At 41.1% G+C, this 20014-nt stretch overlaps 2 protein-coding genes across 2 annotated transcripts; both read right to left on the bottom strand.

Annotated features, from left to right (window-relative positions):
• Positions 1–309: 309 nt before the first annotated feature.
• zbtb17 (zinc finger and BTB domain containing 17) lies at positions 310–10156 on the bottom strand. Its single transcript, XM_033970090.2, has 15 exons — positions 10023–10156; positions 9069–9282; positions 8787–8963; positions 8393–8698; positions 8220–8309; positions 7442–7695; positions 7213–7355; positions 4346–4646; positions 3986–4073; positions 2869–2985; positions 2607–2727; positions 2404–2534; positions 1615–1872; positions 1174–1263; positions 310–1096 (listed from the first exon to the last, which is right to left on the bottom strand). Exons 2-15 carry the CDS (start codon positions 9271–9273, stop codon positions 702–704), a joined length of 2676 nt encoding a protein of 891 aa, XP_033825981.1. The 5' UTR covers positions 9274–9282; positions 10023–10156; the 3' UTR covers positions 310–701.
• A 1115-nt stretch (positions 10157–11271) lies between these two features.
• Positions 11272–15237, bottom strand: hspb7 (heat shock protein family, member 7 (cardiovascular)). Its single transcript, XM_033969824.2, has 3 exons — positions 14960–15237; positions 11946–12070; positions 11272–11866 (listed from the first exon to the last, which is right to left on the bottom strand). The coding sequence occupies exons 1-3, from the start codon at positions 15114–15116 to the stop codon at positions 11687–11689; spliced, it is 462 nt and encodes a 153-aa protein (XP_033825715.1). The 5' UTR covers positions 15117–15237; the 3' UTR covers positions 11272–11686.
• Between the last annotated feature and the right edge of the window lie 4777 nt (positions 15238–20014).

Genomic DNA, 20014 nt, shown 5'->3' with positions numbered 1-20014 from the left:
ACAACCAGACCCGTTTCGGACCAATGGTATCCCGCCGTTTGTAGTCAAGGAAGCAGCTGAATTCAACGGCAACAATTCACATACAAAATTAATCAAGTTCATATAGAATGACTTTTTTATATAGTTATAATATAAAAACATAACATGGGAACATAATCAACATTATAGATTATGAAAGGATTGTAAACAGAACTGTTTACTATACATTCAACTATTGTTTAATTGTGTAATCAACATAAAGTCATGATTTACTGACTGCAAAAGGCAAAAACATATTTGTGCACAATGTATATTATTATTATTTTTATTAATATTTTAATAAAATACAGCTTATTGTCTTATACACATACTAGACATCCAAATAGAAACTAGAATCATGTACAATGTGTGATAGAGAACGAATAGGAAAACAATAAATCAGTTAAAAATAAATGTACAGGCTCAGCAGAATAAAATTGATGTAAACACAATACATTATCAGGATGTACTCTTTCAAAGATGCAGTCTGTGGAATTTCCCCACTGGGGGACAAATAAAGGTTCTCTTAACAGTTCTATGACACTTCTTATACATAATTAGGTAAACAAAAATAATATGCACAACATCCAGGTCAGGTTTGTTTTACAAAAGCTTTTCCATGATTTTATTTTGTGTTTTCCAGTTTGCATCTGTAAAATACAAATGTGGTCATCAAGGCTTCTTTATAATTTCCTTATAATGTTCTCCGTTTGATTGTCCCCCTCCTCACTCTTCTTCGGATTCTCTGTTTTAACCTCAGTTTGTGTTTCCAGCACTGATGCTGCTGCCTCTTCCTCCTGACCCACCACAGCGTCCGTTTGAGCCCCCTCTGCCTCCTGATCTGTGGGCCTGAACACCAGCTCCCCCTCCTGGATGACCTGCTCTGATGTAGGTTGCCATGCTGGGGTGGCATCTTCCTCAGAGGTGGTAGTTGTGGTGTACTGGTAGCAATCTGAATCTGCCTGGAACATGACTAAAGCCTGGGCTGTGTGGATGCGGACATGCTGTGCCAAAGAACTAGCATCCAAGAATTTATCCCCGCATGAATCACAGGCATAGAGGATTTGCATGTTGGGATCTAAAGAATAAGAAAGAAATGTGTTATTTTATGAACCTTAAACCATGTAGGATAGAAATGCATACAGATCATCTTACCTGATTCCTGAACTTTCTCTACTGCTTTAGTAATTTCTGCTTTCAGAGCCTCTGTTTCATCTGCAGAACCTGAGGTGGCCACTGGAACAACTTTAACAGAGAGTCAAATAATTTAAATACAACTATAGTTATGTCCTCCTTAATGTCTATAAAGAAATCTATAGGAAAATCAGTTCTAAGCTCATATTAATTCCTGAAAGTTACTATTTATCGTAGATTGTTTGGAATAAAATAAAAATATTATAATTATGTCGATTGTGCTACCCCTGGACACGGTTTACATTATGTATATTATTTAGTCACTTTTCCAACACATTCTAATGCTGAAGCTACTTCTAATGGAACATACAGAGACGTAACTCTCATTCTGTATGTAGTGTGGACTGGCAAACACACAATTATACTGCATGTAAAAAGTGTTCAACACACGCTACAACAGACCTGTGAGTTGTGTTACAGATGAAGATGCCAGAGCCTCTGTAGCCAGTGTAACGATGTCATCAGTGGTGACAGTGACGATGTTGACCTCATTCAATGAGACGGAAAGCCCACCAGCCTCAGCCTCTTGTGAGCTGTTCTCTGTTACCACCAGCCTCTTCATCCCAGCTTTGCCGTGATGAACCGTCTTCACATGTGAACGCAGGTTATCCACGCGGTTGAACCCTCGACCACACTTGTCACACAGAAATGGTTTCTCACCTGTTAAAAGAACATTTTCTTTTGTCTTTAAGTGTTGAAGTAGTACAGTATAGTGTTACAGTTTAGTGTTACACTAAACGGCAGCACTGCACTTTTAAGCTCTTATTCTGCAAAATACTGTCACACAAATAAATATTTAATTGTTGTATTTATTTAGTTGTACTTAATGAGTTGTGGTGAATTTATTCCATTGAAAACAAGACATGTTTATTTGTATCTGTATAAAGTTGTAGTATCATTACTTCCAGTGTCAGATAGTGTTGTGTTCCAGAACTATAGTGTCCATAGTCAGTTTTGATGACTCCCCAACGCAGACGAAGTAAAATAATTGATTTGACAAAAAATGTTACAGTGTAAGTGTATTAGTAGTATAGTTAGTGTACATATTTCCAAAGGGATGACCTTATCTTAAATCTTCTATTTTAAAAGCAGCAGCAGTTGGCTTTAGTTTAATATCAAAAGGATATAAGATACAGTGTGTACAGGTATCATAATTCTTGGTGTACATGATGCACAGTGCATCTGTCTTACCTGTGTGAACAATGATGTGTTTGGACAAGTCTCCAACATTCACAAAGGCTTTGGTGCACAAGTGGCATTTATGTGGACGCACATTATCATGATGTTTGATGTGATTGGCCAGCTGACTGGACTGAGTAAACCTGAAACGCAGTTTTATGGTAATCCACCAATACTACTGGGCTTTATTATGTTACTGGACATGCTTCTCTGACCTCTTTCCACAGCGGTCACACACATAGGGTCTTTCTCCTGTGTGCTGCCTGAAGTGAGCGATGAGGGAGCTAGCCTGAGTGAACGCTTTACCACACACCTTACACACACATGGTTTCTCCCCTGCAACACACAAGTTTTGACATTCACATACAGGACATATGTTATCCAAACTTGTTTCATGCTACAATGGTACAACACATGATTAATAAATAGTAGAAAATAGCATAATAAAACCTGTGTTGGCTGCCTGTGTACATGTACCTGTATGTGTGCGCTCATGCCGCAGCAATGCTCCTGGGTCACTGAAGGCTCTTTGACAGTGATTACACACATAAGGCTTTTCTCCAGTGTGGACACGCAGGTGCCTCTTCAGGTTCCCTGAAATACAGCATCAATTCAATCACTTCAAATTTCATCTAAAGGTACTTTATTCAGCTTTATTCAGCTACTTTATTCAGCTACTTTATTCAGCTAATGTTTTTTACAGTTGAAACCAGAAGTTTATATGCACTATATAAAAAGACATATATGCTTTTCCCCCCTTACTGTCAGGCTAAACTTTTCCTGTTTTAGATCAATCAGGATTACCAAAATTATTTCTATTTGCCAGAATAATGAGAGGACTAAAATTTAACTGTTTGGCCATAATAAGCCTTGATACATTTGGAGGAAAAAGGGGGAAGCTTGCAAGCCTGAGAAGACTATCCCATCTGTGAAATATGGGGGTGGCAGCATTATGTTGTGGGTTGTTGTGCAGCAGGAGGTGCACTTCATAAAATGAATGGCATCATGAGGAAACAACATTATGTGGAAATACTGAAGTAATATCTCAAGACATCAGCCAGGAAGTTAAAGCTTGAGCGCAAATGGGTCTTCCAAATGGGCAATGACCTGAGGCATGCTGCCAAACTGGTTATAAAATAGCTTAGCATAGCAAAATCAATGTTTTGGGATGCCTTCACAAAGCCTTGATCTTAATCCTATTGAAAATTTATGGGTAGATGTGAAAAGGCGTGTGTGAGCAATTACACCAGTTTTGTTAAAAGGAATGAGCAAAATTTTGTCCAACTATTGTGAGAAGCTTGTGGAAGGATATCCAAAATGTTTGACTCAAATCATACAATTTAAAGGCAATGGTACCAAATACCAATGAAATGTATGTAAACTTTTTGACTTTGAAGAAAGTAAAGAAAAATTATGATTTTGATAATCCTAACTGACCTAAAACAGGAAAACTTTAATCTGATTTCATGTCAGACAGTGAGCAAAAAAAACATCTTTTTATATAGTGTATGTAAAATTTTTGTTTCAACTATATGTTTAAAGACTTCAATACAAAAAAATCGTGCCTTCCAAATGTTTGCCGTTCTCTGCTTACCGGAAGTGGTGAACTGTTTTCCACATTCTTTGCATTTCAGAGGTCCATCTGTGATGTGAATCTTCAGGTGAGCTTTGAGATTTCCCAGCTAAACAAAACAGAGAAGAATACAAGTATCACAAACACATGCACCCTCCACTTTTACAGGCACTTCTTTTTCTGTTTTTAGCATTCAATAAAAAGTAGCCGCTTGTTTTAGCTTTGAACACATTTTTTCTTTGAAAATCAACATAAGACATAAGACCCCCTCTATTGCACCATGCATTTGAAGATCCCAGTTTCCCCTGACTGGATCAAATCACAGACTATTGCTGCAGCAGAGCAGATATTTACAGGGTGTGACCTCATTTGTGCTGTTACCTGGTGGAAGCGCTTGTCACAGTGAGGACACTTGTGGTCCTTCTCTGTGTCGTGGGTCTCCAGGTGTCTCATCTTGGCCGTGGGGTCGGAGAAGGCCCTGTCGCAGTAGTCACACTGGAAAGGCTTCTCTCCACTGTGGACAAGCTGGTGCCTCTTAAGGTTCCCTGATGTAGTGAACAGTTTCCCACAAAGATCGCAGCTGTAACGAGCTTCTCCAGTGTGTCGTTTAAGGTGCATGTTAAGCAGACTGATGTGACGGTAACTCCTCCCACATGTGGAGCAGCAGTATGGTTTCAGTGGGCTAAACAACATTTGAGATTATTAATAAAAGATAATGACACAGTTATATTGAATTGAATTTACAGCATATAACAGCATTTAACCTTCTAAGACCCGAACTCTTGCATGACATGCTTTATTAATTTCTTTTATCCTCCTAGGACCCTGCTAGGTCCTAGGAGGATAATTTTATATAATCCATCCATCCATCCATTTTCTTCCGCTTATCCGGGGCCGGGTCGCGGGGGCAGCAGTCTAAGCAGGGACTCCCAGACTTCCCTCACCCCGGACACGTCCTCCAGCTCCTCCGGTGGGACCCCAAGGCGTTCCCAGGCCAGCCGAGAGACATAGTCCCTCCAGCGTGTCCTGGGTCTTCCCCGGGGCCTCCTCCCGGTGGGACATGCCCAGAACACCTCCCTAGGGAGGCATCCAGGAGGCATCCTGAGCAGATGCCCGAGCCACCTCAGCTGGTTCCTCTCAACGTGTAGAAGCAGCGGCTCTACTCCGAGCTCCTCCCGTGTGACTGAGCTCCTCACCCTATCCCTAAGGGTGCGCCCGGCCACTCTGCGGAGGAAGCCCATTTCAGCCGCTTGTATCCGCGATCTTGCCCTTTCGGTCATTACCCAGAGCTCATGACCATAGGTGAGGGTAGGAACGTAGATTGACCGGTAAATCGGGAGCTTAGCCTTCCGGCTCAGCTCCTTCTTTACCACAACGGACCGATACAGCGACCGCATCACTGCAGACGCTGCACCGATCCGCCTGTCAATCTCCCGCTCCATCCTTCCCTCACTCGTGAACAAGACCCCGAGATACTTGAACTCCTCCACTTGGGGCAGAGACTCACCACCCACCCGGAGAGAGCAAACCACCTTTTTCCGGTCGAGAACTATGGCCTCGGATTTGGAGGAGCTGATTCTCATCCCAGCCGCTTCACACTCGGCTGCAAACCGCCCCAGTGCCTGGTGCAGGTCCTGGCTCGATCTGCAAACCAGGCCCCCTCCGGCCCCTGGCTGCGCCTAGAAATTCTGTCCATAAATATAATGAACAGAAACGGTGACAAAGGGCAGCCCTGGCGGAGTCCAACATGCACCAGGAACAGGTCTGACTTACTGTCGGCAATGCGAACACAGCTCCTACTCTGGTCATACAGGGACCGGACAGCCCTTAGCAAAGAGCCCCGGACCCCATACTCCCAGAACACCCCCCAAAGGACACCACGAGGGACACGGTCGAATGCCTTCTCCAGATCCACAAAACACATGTGGACTGGTTGGGCATACTCCCATGAGCCCTCGAGGACCCGATGGAGAGTATAGAGCTGGTCCAGTGTTCCACGACCAGGACAAAAACCACACTGCTCCGACTACCGGTCGGATTCGACTACCGGTCGGATTCTCCTCTCCGGTACCCTGGAATAGACCTTACCGGGAAGGCTGAGGAGTGTGATTCCCCTGTAATTGGAACACACCCTCCGGTCCCCCTTCTTATACAGAGGGACCACCACCCCGGTCTGCCATTCCACAGGTACTGTCCCCGACCGCCACGCAATGTTGCAGAGACGTGTCAGCCAAGACAGCCCCACAACATCCAGAGACTTGAGGTACTCAGGACGGATCTCGTCCACCCCCGGAGCCTTGCCACTGAGGAGCTTGCCAACCACCTCAGTGACTTCAGCCAGGGTGATGGACGAGTCCGCCTCTGGGTCCCCAGTTTCTGCTTCCTCCTCGGAAGACGTGACAGTGGGATTGAGGAGATCCTCAAAGTATTCCTTCCACCGCCCGACAACATCCCCAGTCAAAGTCAGCAGCTCTCCACCCGCACTGTAAACAGTGTTGGTGAAGCACTGCTTCCCCCTCCTGAGGCGTCGGACGGTTTGCCAGAATCTCTTTGAGGCCGTCCGATAGTCCTCCTCCATGGCCTCCGCGAACTCCTCCCAACCCCGAGTTTTTGCCTCTGTGACTGCCCGAGCCGCGGCACGCTTGGCCCGCCGGTACTCATCAGCTGCCTCAGGAGTCCCACGAGCCAACAAGGCTCGATAGGACTCCTTCTTCAGCTTGACGGCATCCCTTACTTCCTGTGTTCACCACCGGGTTCGGGGATTGCCGCCGCGACAAGCACCACAGACCTTACGACCACAGCTACGAGCAGCCGCATCGACAATAGAGGTGGAGAACATGGCCCACTCGGAGTCCATGTCTCCAACCTCCCCCGGGATCAGGGAGAAGCTCTCCCGGAGGTGGGAGTTGAAGACCCCCCTGACAGAGGGCTCCGCCAGACGTTCCCAGCAGACCCTCACAATGCGCTTGGGCCTGCCAGGTCTGTCCGGCTTCCTCCTCCGCCAGCGGATCCAACTCACCACCAGGTGGTGATCAGTTGACAGCTCAGCCCCTCTCTTCACCCGAGTGTCCAAGACACGCGGTCGGAGGTCAGATGACACGACAACAAAGTCGATCATCGACCTCCGACCTAAAGTTTTATATATATATATATATATATATATATATATATATATATACACACATACATACATACATACACACACACACACACCCCCGCACACACACCCACACACACATTATATATACCTGTGTGTTTTCTCATGTGCCCTGCAGGCTGCAGGGTCTGAAAAGGCCTTGTTACAGTTTCTGCAGCTGAAAGGCTTCTCTCCTGTATGGATTCGCATGTGTCTCTTGAAGTTTCCAGTGTGAGTGAACACCTTCCCACAGTCCTGGGAACAAACAGAGGACCATATGTAGGTAGGTATGTAGGTACAGACTCTACATACACAATATAATACTATGTTCACCAGCTCACCTCACACTTATGAGTTATTGAGCTATATTGTTTGGTCTCAGCCCTGCCGCTCTTAGGTCTGTATGGGTTTGTTCTGGAGTCTCCATCACTCTCTCCTTCATCGTCCTGCCCACTCCCCTCACTGTCCTCTGTCTCCTCTGTGTCCTCCTCTGCAGCCTCTTCACTGTTATGGTCAGTCTTGCCTTGTGATTTCTCTGTCACTGTGTCCATCTGATCGCCTTCTTTGGGCTGACCATCTTCCTCCGAGTCATTGTCTATCACACACACACAAAAAAATATAAAAATACTATGTATCGATTTTCCATTTTACATGATTAGCCAAAACTTTATAGATAAAAGTGGATATGAATTAATGCTACTATCTGCAATTAGTTTGGAAAACTCGACCATTGTATTCTCACATATGACCACTAAATGCTATCTACCTTACTGCTGCCTGACAGCATGCCAGCTTTGGCCTTGCAGAAGAAGACCAGAGAGCACAGGTGAACCTCAACAAAGGCTAGGTGAGGGAATAGGGGGGAACAAGTTTCACATCTGCCATCTACAGGTGGAAAAAAAATCAAATAAAAGTATGGACGGTAGCTTGAAGGCTTGAGCCTCAACAAAGGCCAGGTAAGGGAATAGGGAGAACCAAGTTTCACATCTGCCATCTACTGGTGGAAAAAAAAATCAAATAAATTTATGGACGGTAGCTAGAAGGCTTCACATCTAATGTTGAACAGCTAAATTTAAAAAGTGAATACATGTGTAGCAGTGCAAAAAGGCATTAACGCACCAGGTGGATAGTTCCTCTGAGGTGGTTTTCTGATCCTCCTACCTCTTGAGCTCATATAGGAGGAGCGCCCAGATGACTTGAAGGGAGATTCTGCAAAAGGAATGAAAAAAAAAACTATTCTGAAAACCATCTCTTTCTAAATAAGTTAAATTGCTGACCAAACCTCTACTAACTGGGTGTGTAGTCAGCATCAGATGGGTCATCTTTGAAGCCTTGTGCTGCCACATTCTTTTTAAGAATGTTTTTCTTTGTGACCGTTGGTGGAGTTTTGGATAGCCTGGTTCTACTAGGGGAGGGTGGTTTTGACTGGGAGTCTGTCTGCTGTGTGTCAGAGGGCACTTCTTCCTGCATAGAAACTGCAGCACTGCTGTTACCTTCTGCAGGGGTTATTTGTGGCTGGCTTTCTTCCACCTGTGCTGCCACTGCAGCCAGGTCACTTTCCATGGGAACACTTGGATCTACTTTGAATGCTTTATCCTCTGATATTCACAAACACACACAGAAATACATGAATTATAATAATAGGGGAGTGAAAGCATTGGGGAAAACTGTATCACACAAACTTACCAGGTATGTCTACAGTGACAATGGTGGGACCAGGGTTGGCCATGGTTTGATAAGCAGAGCAGGCATTTACAATCTCAGGCATCTTCAAGAAGGTTGCCACCGTCATAACGTCAACTACAGTGTTAATGGTTAGATTCAATTTGGATGTATACATGAAGTCCAAAACCAGGCCCAAACCTAAGTGAACAAAATATTTTATTTAGGTTTATAATTTTTATATAAACCTTACATGTAAAAAAGAGTTTTCATTTGAGTAGAAAGATAAGCCTGTTGCAAGCCCACCTGCTGCATTACTTATATCCAGATGCACCACATCCTTTTGTTCCACAAAGAGAGTGCGGAAGTAGAGGCTGCAGGCAGCTAGAACAGCTTTGTGGGCTTTAAAATCAACCCCATCCACCACAAAAGTACAGTCACATAGCAGGCCCTGCTTCCTCTGATGGTTCAGTTGCTCGAGGACCTTCCCACAGTGCCATGGGAACTCCATCACCTATAACTCCATAGAGTTATGATGAGACAGAAGGGAAATTCTAAATGGAATGAAAGAAGGGGTGCACAAAATAGGTCTGCATCCAAAATAGAATTATTTGTTGCGCTGTCAAAGATTAAAGTTTACTCACAGTTTTGACTATTTAAAATGTAACATAACTTCTTCTGCAATAGTAAATGTGCATTTACACATCGCTGATGTTGAAAAGACAATTAATAGTAAAGTAATTAATTAACATGTGCACAAATTAATAAACACTGTACTCTTCACTAACATAATTTCAGAATCGCTAAACACAAACCCAGGGTTCATCGTTTTTCTTTAAATCTCTAGATGTATTCGATAACTTTAATGTGGATTATGTTTTCTGAAAGACCATGTCACCATAATACATCCTAGTTGATTTGATGGAGACTATGACACATTGCCTGTGATGTGGCTATGGTGCTGCTAGCATGCTGCGCTTTGGACTTTAGCTTCTAGTGTAGGCGTATATAAATAAATATAACTAAATCAGCGTCCGTGATATTTGTACGTTTGTTTTGACAGTTTGGTGGTTTGACAGTGCCCCACATCGATTACAATTCCTCCATCCTTGCAGCTTGGTTATCAGGGATTAATTCAGCGCCCTGTCATGCAGTAGACTGCAGGGAAGATGGCGGCAGGCTCGTTCGTTGTTGTTTCTTTACTTACATGTCTGCCTGGCATTAGAAAACGCCATTTTGTTAGACAGAGTTAAAACATACCTTCTTCTCGTTGCCCCTTTCCGTTATGTTTAAATCAAGAAGCCGCAGAAAGTTTGATATTGTTGGAGGAACAACCCAATCGAGCTTTTCGGTGATCGATCCTGTTTCGATGGCTCAGCTCTGCGCCATCTTGCTCTCTCTGATCGATTGATTGGGACCAGGCGGTGTGTCAGTTGCGCATGCGTGTAACCGCAGGGTTGCAAATTTTGCATGCAAACGATGCTACCTTTTAAACAAAGTGCAAGTACAAGAACTATAGACATACATCTTTTAGTTGCCAGAAGAGTGCCAGACGAAGCTGAACAAAGGTGTCCCCGCGTTCACTGTTTATTGAACAATGCAATATTCTGCCACCTGCCGTCGTCGGTTAGATTTGTGATGTGATGTCACACTGCTGTAGTGTACGAATCACGCACAAGGGGGCACTGTATACCAAACAAAAACAGATTTATTCAGAAAGAAAAGAGACTAAGGGCCGTTTGCAAATGTACATAATGAATAGTAATGGAACTTTCGGCACTTTATGGAACCCGAATCCTTTGAGTTCGTACCTTTCAAAGACTGGCTTTTTAACTACTTATTTATATGACAGAAGCCAATGTGAGAACTCATTTTATCTACAAACTAATCAGAGTGTTTACCCTTTACCCTTTTTAATCTAAATTAAACGTTGCACGCACTACAATAATAATAGGCCTAATTTAAAAACTGCTATTCCGATTTTTTGTGCACAAATCTCTCACTCGAGCCTGCTCTGCTTCTGTGTTGATCTCGTGTTGTTTCAGCATAAAAATAAGACAGAAAAAGATTCGGTTCTTTTAAAAACTGATTCTCAACCATTCACGTGAAGGAACCGTTCAACAGAGCCGACTCGTTCACGAACGTCACATCAAACTCAACGGAAATGCCTAGTCATTCTTATGTATGAACTATACTTACTTATAAGCAGAATTCATTTGATCTATTGCAGTTACTATGAGTTTGCAAAGAAGCCTATTTTATTGATAAGTGATTAATTAATAACACTTAATAACACTACCTAGGCCTACCACACACCCTCATTGCGGAGAGGCAGAAGCAAGTCAAGCTTTTATGCTCCAAAATAAGATTATCTGTATGTCCTCTTATAATTGCAAAGAAAATGTGTGTTGTAGATTTAAGAAATACATTTTGGCAAATAATTGAAAGAGAAAAATATTTATTCATACAACTGCATCATTATAAGACGTGCAAAAACCCAATGATTACTCAATTTCACAAAAAAATCTGGTCAGGAATATATTGTCTTTTTTGTGTCATATTGAGGACCTAGAGTGTATCCAGATACAAGGAAAACATGCAGACTCTGTGACCTTAAAAGAAGTAAGATCTGATTCTAAGTGCTATGTTTATGTAAAGTTATTCAGTATGATTTCATGTAGGACAAAGGGCATTAGCAGCACTTGAGAGACATCAGTCATGAATCTAATTCAATCAATATGTAGCTGAAAGAAATAAATAAGTAAAAAACAAACCCAGTGATCTGCGCACACCCTACTACTTCAGAACATGAGTATGAATCATGGTGGTGGAGGGGACAAGGGCTCTGTAGTGCAGGGTTCAGTAGCGTGAAGGAGACAAAACAAACATCCAGTACAAAATAACATTGGGTCATGAGTCTGTGTTCATATCTTGATCTCTGTGCGGTAGGTCTGTGCATGTTCGTGTTTGGCTGCTTGTCTCCGGGCCCTCACTGTGAGTGTCCCCTCAGCCCCCAGAGATGACGTCACTGAGGTGGGGTCCACATCCTCAGGGAGCTGGCACTTGTGGGTGAAAGTGTTCATGACTGAGCCGTCCTGGGCCAGCTGTCACAAAGGAGAAGCAGCAGGTTAGTTTAAATCCGAGTTGTAAAGGAGGGGAAGAGGAGTAAGCAGTGTTCCATACCTTCTCTGCACGCACTTCAATCTGGTTGTTGGACGTGGTGACGATAACGTCCTCTGGAGAGAAGTCCCGCACATCCACAGTGAATTGATATGAGTCTCCCAGAGTCTTGATGTTTCCAGCACCACCTGTAGACAATGAAAAGATCAAATGTTTAATTATTAGCTGATGAGCAGTTTGAGGAATCCACAATCCTGGTATTTCATACTGCCATTGTGCCCACAGTCAATACAAGACAAGCAACCATCTTTCCATGTAAGAATGATATGTTATTACCATTTTGAGAATGGCAATCTTGTGTAATCTCCGACACTAAACAAGGCTTGGCTGGCTTGGTTGGTACTGGGATGGGAGACCGTTGGGAATACCAGGTGGGACAGTGGGGCAGCAGTGGTTGTGTACATACTGTCATTGTGTCATTTGGCATGACATTTTACCCACCATGCATCCAGCTTTCAAGCATGAGCTGTATGCATGAGAGTGTATTTCTGTGAGTGTTTGTGGGACAATGGATAGAAATGAACCCATAGCTACAATCCAGCGTGTTCAGCATGTGGGTCTATTTAGTATCATGATTTTCCACGCCCTCAGAAAAAAATGATTGATTATGACCATGGATTGGCCCTGTATGGGCAAAGCTTATTAGATTTCACAAGCCACTAGTTCATTCAACCCCCTTCAGATATGTCTCAAATATCTGCTCTGTGGAGCCTCTCCTAATGCTCTGATTTTACAAATGGTAAGATCAGCCTTACAATGAGGGGAGTTGTTCTACGGCCTTCAGATTCTAGAGCCTACCCTATTATGAATGCACAATATAATAATATAATAATAAAATAAAATAAATACATCTCTGATTTAACACGCCAAAGTCCATGCAATGCACCAATACTTATATATTATATGCAGCTAAATAATAAATCATTAACCTTATCCAAGGACAGGAATGGTGATTATTTACAAACTTTTGACATTTAGTAAAAAGCCACAGAAAATGGTTGTGTGAAATGAGAGTCTGGTGATACATTTCTCTGTGGCTGTTTATGAGAACAATTCATAGCTGATATGTTGATTTGTGTAATAAAATTATACTGTAATAACAGAGGCCATCACAGATTGTAAAACCCAGGCAGCTATAACCTCCTCTCTGTCTTGCTAAGATAATATCTGACATCATCCGAAGGTGTGTGAGTCTGGCTCTGTTGTTCCTGGTAACTTGGCAACCCCTTGGTCATTCCTAATGCATCCGTCATCTCACTATTAGGAGTGTGAGCTCAGGGTGCTGGCAGCAAAATTTCATTCCAGTCTGTCTCTGTTTCTGGGTTGAACAGCACCTATGGGACCTCCCACCCCTGACTCCTCTCTTCACTGTTATAGAGTGTATGTGCACACACATTTAAAGTTTACATGTCACAAAAGTTCAAGATAGAAAAGGTTTGAGTCTGTTTCTAAATAAGGTGTGAGTGGTGTAGTTGGGAAAGCAAGAGCCCCTTCTGCCCCATGTGCAAAGTGTCATTGTATCCCTATATAGCCCACACTAGTATTTGCAAAATCATTGTATGGTTTTCTGTCATTAGCCCTCAAGGTAGCAGCCAGGAATATATATAAATAGCAAAAATTTAAGTATTCAGACATTTTTTAGTTTTAAAGCAATACATTTTAGGTACATTGAAACTTCAATTTGATCTCGTGTTTTCTTTAGCATCACTTGGCCAGCTTAGTCCCACTATTTCAATCGGTGTCTGGTGTATTATCACTGCTTACAGAGGTGGCAGATTTTCCTTAGAACAATAGTGAAAGTTTAAAAAGGACATAACATAGCCTACAGTATTGAATGAGTCGACTCTTATGACTCTTATTTGTATTCATGAATTTAATAATTTTATGGTTGATAGCACCATGTCTCTGTGGGACTTTCAGAGCTAAAATACATTATAATCTGCACTTACATGTACAACACAGCACATCTGAATGAAAGACATAGCAAAGCTAATTCAGCACTGACCAAGGTCTAATGTAAGGCTTAAAGGGCACTCAGTGTCTATGCAGCAGCCATGACACCTGACCTGCTGTGTGAACTTTGCACACAATCCTACAGCTCAATGATATCAAATAAGACCCGTCTGACCTTGATAATGAAGTATATCTTAAGATGTCCTCCCAAACTATTTTTGGAGAGTTTGGAGCAACTGGGTTACTTATGTATGATATTGCCAACAACATACATCATATCTGGTAGCTCTGGGATGTTCTGCTGGTAGACTATAATAGAAGGCTGTATAAACCAAACGACCCATCACATTGCCAAAGAGACAATCCATGCAGACTCTCATTGTATCATGTTTGTGCTCAAAACAGAAATATGACTTTGACATTTGTTTAATTTGAGTTATTGAAAGCTGTGTGCTCTCTGTTCTGGACTTGCTCTGCTTTCCAGACATTGTTTCATTCAGTTAACCTTCATTTCATTCCACACATTAGTCAATATCAAATTCTGAGCCTTGGGTAGAAACTTTCATGCTGGACCCCTAATACAAAAATCTTTATATAATATATACCCTATTTATATATATCCTAATTTGCAGGGTATTTCTGTGTTAGAGTGTAAATATTATGTACAATGCTAGAATTTCACCTAACAAATTAATTGTATTATTTTTAAAAGAAAATACACAGCTTGGATTTATTTAACTTAAGCTGATGAACTCCCAATATGAATGTCTGGTAAAACTGGTAATGAGACTAATATAACCTTGAAACCTTCGCTTCATCAAATTTACACACATTGCATTTTATTACAGCTAAAATATATTAAAGTGTAGAAAAATGCAACTGAGGAAATTATCATTACATGCCTCTGAGGGCCCGTCTCTGTATAACGTGAAATATTCTGAGCAATAACATCTCCATAGAGAAAAGCAGAAAAGTTACATAGTGCACCTTTAACAACAATTGCTTCATCCACAGACAACCAGTGTTTTCCGCCTTTCACCCACTCCTCTGTTTTTTGCACTTACCAGAGAAGGCGTCGCTCCCAGGCCTCATGAAGGAGCCAAAGTCCTCCGCAAACAGCCCCCGGTTCTTGTCCATGCCCGGGTCCCCAGTAGCAGAAGAGGAAGAGGTCTGGTGAAAACTACGCTCCGATCTGTACACTGATGAATTCTCAACACTCATGGAGGAGTGGGAGGCAAATTCTGTTGTCTTCTCCTGCCTGCTCCACAGAACTCTGTCAAACTAAACACGGGATAGTTATGACTTGTTTCGTACGGTGAGTAAGGATGATGTGCTGTTCCTCTAATCACAGGCAGATCCTTATATATCCACTGGTTTGGAGTCACTCACGTGAGCTCATTGGAAAAGGCTAACTAGAGCTATATTTATATTTTGGTTGGAAAGATTGTGTTGGGGCCATAGGTTACAGGAGCAGGCCTCAGAAGAGAGATAGGAGCAGTAAGGGAGGGGACAGCAGTTGTCCTCTCTCTCACACACCTCAAAATAAACCACTTCAGATTTAATCACTGTGTCTCTGTCTATGTACACTTATTTTGTTCCTGAAATATTGTTATTTCGCAGCAAATAGACTATTGATTGAGTTTTTTGTATTCATCCAGCATGTTCAGCCTTTTAACCTTTGGTTTCTATTTACTACACATACCTTTGCTGAAAGGTGAGAGTATGTGATGTGAGTGATTATTCTCTTTATTCTATTGTTTGCAAGCTTCATAAAGATGTATTATAGGAATTTTGCTCAATGGAGAATAAAATGTAAAAAAGAAAAAAGGTGATGACAATAGTTAAGACATATAAGTATAATAAGATACACCTGCTGGTCTAAACAAATATTTTATGTTTCAAGCATTTTGTCTTTGAACCATTTGTGCAAAACTAATTACTTCCTCATAAAAAGGTTTATGTTACACTATAAACATTTTTTTTTTTTTTTGACCAGGTGGTATGAACCTTCACAACATTATGACGGTATTGTGCAGTCCAGCGTGGCTATGTTGTAGGGGTATTATATCTCTAATGATGAAGATAACAAGGACTGAGCTGACAGTGTGCTGCTGGCACAGCGCAGAAATGTGATTTCTCTACCACAAACAAATAAACAAAACATTTTAGATTTATCTATTGTGGAATTCCTTAATCTTTGTTTATTATTTATGAATAAAATCTTTCTACATGCTTCATTAAGGCTGTAAATAATGTATAGTTATTATAAAGCGCTACTCTGTAGGCTAGCAGCTAAATGCTGATTATCTTATCTGCAAGTGTAAGTTAAGAGCAGAATCTGTGATGGAAAGAATGTGTGTGAATGTGAACACAGGCCGGTGTGCAGCAGGTCTTAGTGGTGACATGGCTTTGTGCTAAGAATATCCACAGTCAGTGCTGCTGTTGTGGTGATTACACGCGCTCTCTCTCAGGGCTAGTGTTAAGGCCTTTATAGGATAGGGACTGAATGTACCAGCTCCACATGACTATAGGCAAATGCACTGGAAATAAAACATTACATTTGGTTCATACAGATGCAGAAGGGATGGTATTGTGAAGCTTTTACTTTTTTTTACTTTACCATTCTGTAAGGTGCTCAGAGTTGTAGAGTAGTCAAAATTGATATTCAAGTAGGAGTAATATTCTTTTAAAAAAAAAAGCCTATTATTACTCAAGTAGAAGAAAAAGTAGTGACACAAATAAAAAGTAAAAAGTATCTGGAGAAACAACTGTTGGAGTACAGAGTAACAGTGTGGATGTATAAGGTATCTGATTTCTGGTTCAATTCAATTCAAGTTTATTTATACAGCACATTTAAATACAACCTCAGCTGTCCAAATGCTTCACATAAAATCTACAAAAACAAATATACAGGTAATATGATATATAGGCAAGAACAACAAAACTATAAAACACCAATAACACATCAATATAACCTGTCTCATTAGAATTAAATGCCATCTGATTTCTTGTGTATGACTTAATGCTGTTGAAAAGACAAAACATCAAATGATGCACAGATTCTGGTATTTCCAAAGATTAGACACAAAAAACAAAAATAAAAACAAATCATAATCTCCAAATCATTTAATATTTTCAACATACAGCTTCACAGTGGGAAGAGTAACCAAACCTTTTCCTCATGTAAGTATACTGTTTCAAACTAAAATTTTACTCAAGTAGAAGTAAAAGTATAATGTCACAAAAGTACAATGTCCTCCAAATATTATTCAACAAAATGTAACTAAGCACTACCAAACTCTGTGGTTATATCTGCTCAGTGCTACTGCAGTTACATTTCACCATAACAACAAACTAAGCAGTGGAGGTATGAAATGTACCTTTTTAAGCTGTCCCACTCATAAGCTCTTTCAAACCTGAGCAGAGATTTCTACAGGCAGAGGAGCCAGTTGAAAGGAACATTAGATTGGATGTATTCTCCCAAAGAAGCTGGAGTAAAGGTCATGGGAGAGGGAGGACTTTATCTGCAAAACTGTTATAGGAAGTAATGCATAATTTTTGGTTGCATTTATTATGATTGTATATATGTATTTGTTAATTAATTCAGATTTATTTGAGTATATAGAGAGAAAAATCATTTGAAGTGATCAGAGGTTGTGTTTTGATAAAATTACAGTTACAGTGATGGAATCAAATAGTTTTTTCCTTTTTTCATCTGCTTTGTTCTCCCTTGTAATTGGCTAACACAGCTTTGTCTCTTTCTGTTCACGCCAAGTCTAACCCTGACCTTTGAAAATTTGCAGATTTGTCTTTCCCAGAAGAAAAAATGTCTCCCATCATCGGTGAAGACCCTCCTGTTCAGCTTGCTTTTTTCCACAAAGCTCTCCTGTGTGACTCAGGGCTATTTCAGACTGACTCATCACTGTCCAGGCACTTTGACATGGCCCAATGGAGGTCAGTTTCACACAGTTCAAAGACCAGTAAAGAGTACTATTTGAAAAGCAATAAACTGCTTTTACTTCACTATATTTTAGAACAGATATCAGTACTACTATATTTTTGAACAGAACTGAAAAGTTAAAGTATGTTTTTTTATTATTATTGTCTGAGACCTGCTGAAAAGGCTGTGGGATTATTTTTTAACATGTCCATATTCTGAGCAAACAAAATATACAAATAAATGATTGATTCAGCACAAATCTGTATCAAAATCATTACATTTGAAGCCTAATATGACCTCAAAATCTGGGCAAAAATACTTTTACTTTTTACTCTTTAAGTACATATTTAACCAGGTACTTTAATACTTAATAAGTAGATTTTTTCATGTGATACTTTTACTAGAGTATTCTTTTGCTCCAGTATCTGTACTTTCACTTAAGTAACAAAATTGAGCACTTCTTCCACCACTGCCTATTAGTCATCAGTGGTCAGGTTTGTAGCGGTGTGTGTTTGTGTACATTCCTATTGTCCCACAGAAACAGAGCTGGGAGGGTGAGAGGGCGTGAGGGTGAACTGGGACAGACTGGGTGAGGGGGGAGGTGAGGGGTGGGGTGCGTTCCAGCTGCTGTCAGTTACATAATGTACAGACTGGGATCACACTGAAGGTCATTTAATGTGCCTAAGGTTTATTATGCTTGTGTTGCTGGTTAAGCTGAGGTGGTTCAATATAAGACTAAATAAAAAAGAACTAATCTCACAAGACAGCTACCTCACAGCGAGAAGGTCCAGATAGGGTTCAATTCCTGGACCATTTTTGCATATCAGTGTGGGGCTGTATAGTATCTGTGTAGGTTTTGTCCTGATGCTCGTGTTTCCCAGACCTGGAGTCAGATCATAAAGTGCGTCAAACAACCATCCTTACATGGTATGGTCCAATGACAATGACTGTGTGTGTTTGTCAAATGCAGAAGAAATATATAATATATAATATAATATATAATCACTTATTTTGCCTCAGGAAAATGGTTTAGTGCTTTGCTTGTTAATTCTGCATAAATTTGTTGTTTCTCAGTTTTCTATTATTATATATATACATATTTTTTTTCATAGCCTATTTAGGCACTATATATTTTGACAAGATTGGAGAATTTGTTTCTCTGATTAGTTAATCCACCTGTCAATCACAGTCATCGGAAATCGGAGAGAGGGGATATGGTTCTAGAGATCAAACACTGTTGCAGTAAACTTCCATGGTGTTGTCAAACCACATGGTTTTGGCTGGTCAAGAAAATGGACCCAGGTTTATGCAGTGAAATTGATTCAGAATCTCAACAAGGTTTTCCTCATTAAATAAAGGTAAAACCTTAACGTCCCTGGATTGAACTCCAGAGCAGACATGCATGTGTTGAGTTTTACTTTCTGTGTGGGATTTCTCCTGGTCCATGTTCAACCTAAATATGTAATGAACACTTTGCAGATCATCCACTTAAATGACTCTTAAGCATAGAGACAGGGCTCAAAGGACCACAAGCCAGGTTGTGAAAAATAAAATAATAAGACCAGTTGGGCCTTGCGGTAAAAAAAAGATTAAGAACCCTTCAAGATAGTTTCACCCTGACTAAAATCCTGATTCAAATCTGGAACATAATTTCCCTTTAAACAATAGCTGTTCATAACAGATGTTTACAACTCGTTCAACACTCATTTGTATTTGTATGAGCAAGTGTTTAATAAATCTTTTGTCACTCCTTATTATCCATATAAGGTCCCCTCCTTTCTACTTCTTTGCTCCCTTCTCCCCTCCCCTCTCCTCCTCTCCTCTCCTCGCTTATCGAGGTAATTGTGTGCGATGAGCACAGTAACCTCATGGGTGCAGAGTGTAGAGACAGATCAGCTGCCATGGCAACAGAGTTAACAACTTACACAATAGCAGCCCTGCTCTGTGTATATGTGACCAAATCATATTACAAACACAGTAAGGGTATTATTGTAAAGAAGAGACAATTGACCTTCTGTGTTGTTTTTTCTGCAGCTGCTTATGATAGTCCAGATGTGATGCCTTCAAGGTGTTGAGTGTGCAACAGACTAATGCTGGTGCTAATGAAGAGGCTGGAGGGGCTGCGCTCAGAGAAATAAACACTAACTCGAGTTAATAATATGTACAGTGCCTAAGAATG

Source organism: Periophthalmus magnuspinnatus, chromosome 7 (assembly GCF_009829125.3).
Source record: "Periophthalmus magnuspinnatus isolate fPerMag1 chromosome 7, fPerMag1.2.pri, whole genome shotgun sequence".
Lineage (NCBI taxonomy): Eukaryota > Metazoa > Chordata > Actinopteri > Gobiiformes > Gobiidae > Periophthalmus > Periophthalmus magnuspinnatus.
Note: the sequence above shows the minus strand (reverse complement) of the source record. Positions and strands in the feature narration are given on the sequence as shown.

What these genes read in the sequence shown, in the direction of transcription:
- zbtb17 (XM_033970090.2), bottom strand. Translation starts at nt 9,273, where the DNA reads ATGGAGTTCCCATGGCACTGTGGGAAGGTCCTCGAGCAACTGAACCAT. An exon ending in TGATGCTGACTACACACCCA is followed by an intron (nt 8,310 to 8,392) that starts GTTAGTAGAGGT and finishes TTCCTTTTGCAG; the next exon opens with AATCTCCCTTCAAGTCATCT. An exon ending in ACACATCATTGTTCACACAG is followed by an intron (nt 1,873 to 2,403) that starts GTAAGACAGATG and finishes TTCTTTTAACAG; the next exon opens with GTGAGAAACCATTTCTGTGT.
- hspb7 (XM_033969824.2), bottom strand. Translation starts at nt 15,116, where the DNA reads ATGAGTGTTGAGAATTCATCAGTGTACAGATCGGAGCGTAGTTTTCAC. An exon ending in TGGGAGCGACGCCTTCTCTG is followed by an intron (nt 12,071 to 14,959) that starts GTAAGTGCAAAA and finishes CATTGTCTACAG; the next exon opens with GTGGTGCTGGAAACATCAAG. An exon ending in TTGAAGTGCGTGCAGAGAAG is followed by an intron (nt 11,867 to 11,945) that starts GTATGGAACACT and finishes CCTTTGTGACAG; the next exon opens with CTGGCCCAGGACGGCTCAGT.